The sequence below is a fragment of the Cucurbita pepo genome, unplaced genomic scaffold (genome assembly GCF_002806865.2).
Source record: "Cucurbita pepo subsp. pepo cultivar mu-cu-16 unplaced genomic scaffold, ASM280686v2 Cp4.1_scaffold000269, whole genome shotgun sequence".
Taxonomy (NCBI): Eukaryota; Viridiplantae; Streptophyta; class Magnoliopsida; order Cucurbitales; family Cucurbitaceae; genus Cucurbita; species Cucurbita pepo.
This window is the reverse complement of record NW_019646517.1, coordinates 61,996-65,008: the sequence shown is the minus strand read 5'-3', so window position 1 is coordinate 65,008 and position 3,013 is coordinate 61,996. Positions and strand designations below refer to the sequence as shown.

Genomic DNA, 3,013 nt, shown 5'->3' with positions numbered 1-3,013 from the left:
AGATATGCTTATTGGTTGTTGAGCTATGGCTTATTTATATGAGTATGATAGTCTACTAATTCCCGCGGAGTTCCTGGCCAACGCGCTGTGTGCTAAGTCAGGGAGCATGAGTACTCCTGATCATTGGTATATGAGATAAACAGGCCGCCAAAGCAATTAGTAGACGGGCCGTATTTGACCGAGAGCGAGTCTTACATACGAGTCCGAAAATTCTAGATAAGCATATCGAAGGAGAGTCAGTAACCTAGCTGGAGGTAGCTGAGATACCTCATTAACGAACAGATTACTAGGAGTCAGTGATGAATAAAGCTTAAAAACACCTGGAAAGATTAGTTATGAACCCGTGAATGATAAGCTAGCTACTTACTGAGTAATCTAATTACTCATCAAAATTATTATAACTTTTCTTTCCAGATTTAGATGATGCATGCCAACCGAGGACGAGACCAGCGGGCTAGAGACTACTGGGAATCCATGTCTGGGTCTGTTTATGTAATTATGTTTTCGTTGTCAAGAATTTACTTTGGTCGTTTTAAGTTTTTAAAAGTACTGTTTTTTTTAGTTTTATGATTGGATATCAGAGTCTGTTATTATTGTCGATGGTAACTCCTGTTAATCGTGTTGACGATGAGCGGGTGTTACAAGTTGGTATCAGAGCCTAGGTTATAGGTTCTGTAGACAGTCTAGAATAGACAGTATGGATTCCTTTAGTCCAGTTCAGCGGTATCTCGCCTCGGTTAGGTAAGTGATGTATGATTAAATTGTATGAAAGAATAGTATGAAAAGTTTAAAAGAATTGATGATGACCACTTAATTATGTATGTGACAGATATGGTCGTATTTAAGAATTTAGACCCTGGTACGTCCAATGTGGACTTGGGAAATGAGGGGCAGCCTGTAGAGGGAACTGCTCCAGCAGAGGCGATTCCGGAGCCTGCTGCTCAGTCGGCATCTAGAGATCAGCCGACTGTTGTGATTACTTTGGAGGCATTACAATCATTGATTGAGAGTCAAGTAGATCAGGCGGTGCAGAGCCGGGTGGACCAAGCGGTACAGGCAGCCCTTGCTGGTCTTGGAAGCCAGGCGGCTCCAACAGCACCTGTATCGGGCCAGACGACATTAGTGTCTAAAGCACCAGGAGTAGGTGTTCAGACAGTAATACCTCCAACACGGTTGACAGAGCTACCTGGTACAGCTGTGGTGACAGAGGCATCATCGCGGGTAGTAACTTATGGCCGACGATGTATGACAGAGGAGAGTGAGTACATACGAGATTTCATGAAACTTGCCCCGCCAACTTTTGGAGGAAAAGGGACTGATCCTGAGGCAGCTGAATGGTGGTTGGAATGTATTGAAACAATTTTACATTCTACAACTGCCTAGAGAATCATAAGGTGTTGTGTGCTACATATTTGTTGGAGGGACCAGCCCATTTTTGGTGGAAATCAAAGAAGCCGAAGATGGAGGCTGGTGGGGCCCCAATCACATGGGCGGCCTTCAGACATGAGTTTTGTGAGAAATACTATCCTGCTCTAGCGAGATTGCGAAACCGAAAAGCATTTATGCAATTGGAACAGGGTAATAGGTCAGTAGAGGAGTATGAGGCGGAATTCACACGATTATCCAGATTTGTTCCTCTTATGGTTGCTACTGAGGAAGAGAAGACGGATCTCTTTATTTAGGGTTTGAGGCAAGAGATACAGGGATCCGTGTCTACCCATGCTTCTCAAGATTTTGTTGCGGCTTATAATGCTGCAGTGAAATTAGATGCTAGCACCCCGAGGAATAATCAGGGTTCTAGCAGTCAGGTACGACCAAGTGGAAAACGAAAATTTATTTAAATATCCACGGGTTCGCAACAGCAGACGGTACCACAACGAGTTGATCGTCGGCCTTATTCAGGTGAAGGGAGGGCAGGTTGTAGTAAGTGTGGGTTAACTCATGCGGGATCTTGTAATGCTACAGACAAGATATGTTATAACTGTGGCAAGACTGGTCATCTCGCCTGAGTATGTCGTAGTGCAAAGAACCCTAATATGATGCGCCCCGAGCGATCTGCTCCAGGTGGAGGAGGGGGTCAGTTGAGTGCCGGGGGACATCCTCAGGCTCGAGGTAAAGCCTTTGCCACGACAAGCAAGGCAGCGGGGGATGCCAGCACTGTGGTTACAGGTACTTTACCCATATCTGGCTATTTTGCTTATACTGTATTCGATTCTGGCTCGACGCATTCTTTTATATCATTATCGTTTGTCTGTCAAGCCCGACTTGAAGTAGAGCCTTTAGGTTATGAGATTTTAGTTTCTACACCTTCAAGAGTCATATTGATGACCCGTGAAAAGGTGAAACTGAATAAAGTAGAAGTATCCGGCCAACCATTAGACGTGTTGTTAATGGTGCTAGATATGTATGATTACGATATTATTTTGGGCATGGATTGGCTGTCTGCTCATCATGCCAGTATCGATTGTTATAAGAAGAAGATAGTTTTTCACCCCTCGATGGGAAAGAGCTTCCGGTTTCAGGGTACGAAGCTGGGAAGTGTTCCCAAGACAATTACTGCTTTGAAGGCTAGGAAGTTAATTGGTCACGGTGCTGTGGCATTCCTGGCTAGTGTGGTAGAAGTGGGACGAGTGGATACAGATGTATCAACTGTACCTGTAGTGAATGAATTCCTGGATGTTTTCCCTGATAAATTACCTGGTTTACCACCAGAGCCGGAAGTCAACTTTGGTATTGAACTAGAACCAAGGACAACACCTATCTCTAAAGCTCCTTATAGGATGGCTCCCGCGGAATTGAAAGAGTTGAAGTTGCAATTACAGGAATTGTTGAACCAGGGATTCATACGACCTAGTGTGTCACCATGGGGATCTCCAGTGTTGTTTGTGAAAAAGAAGGACGGCACACTCCGTCTCTGTATTGACTATAGGGAGCTGAATAAGGTGACCATTAAAAATAAGTATCCTTTGCCGCGAATTGATGACTTGTTTGACCAGCTTCAAGGGGCAGCGGT

General features: G+C 44.5%; 1 protein-coding gene across 1 annotated transcript; it reads left to right on the top strand.

The window, feature by feature from the left end:
- The first annotated feature begins 643 nt into the window (after window positions 1-643).
- LOC111784731 lies at window positions 644-1,921 on the top strand. The gene is made up of 2 exons (XM_023665338.1): window positions 644-741; window positions 830-1,921. The coding sequence occupies exon 2, from the start codon at window positions 832-834 to the stop codon at window positions 1,381-1,383; it is 552 nt and encodes a 183-aa protein (XP_023521106.1). The 5' UTR covers window positions 644-741; window positions 830-831; the 3' UTR covers window positions 1,384-1,921.
- The last annotated feature ends 1,092 nt before the right edge of the window (window positions 1,922-3,013 follow it).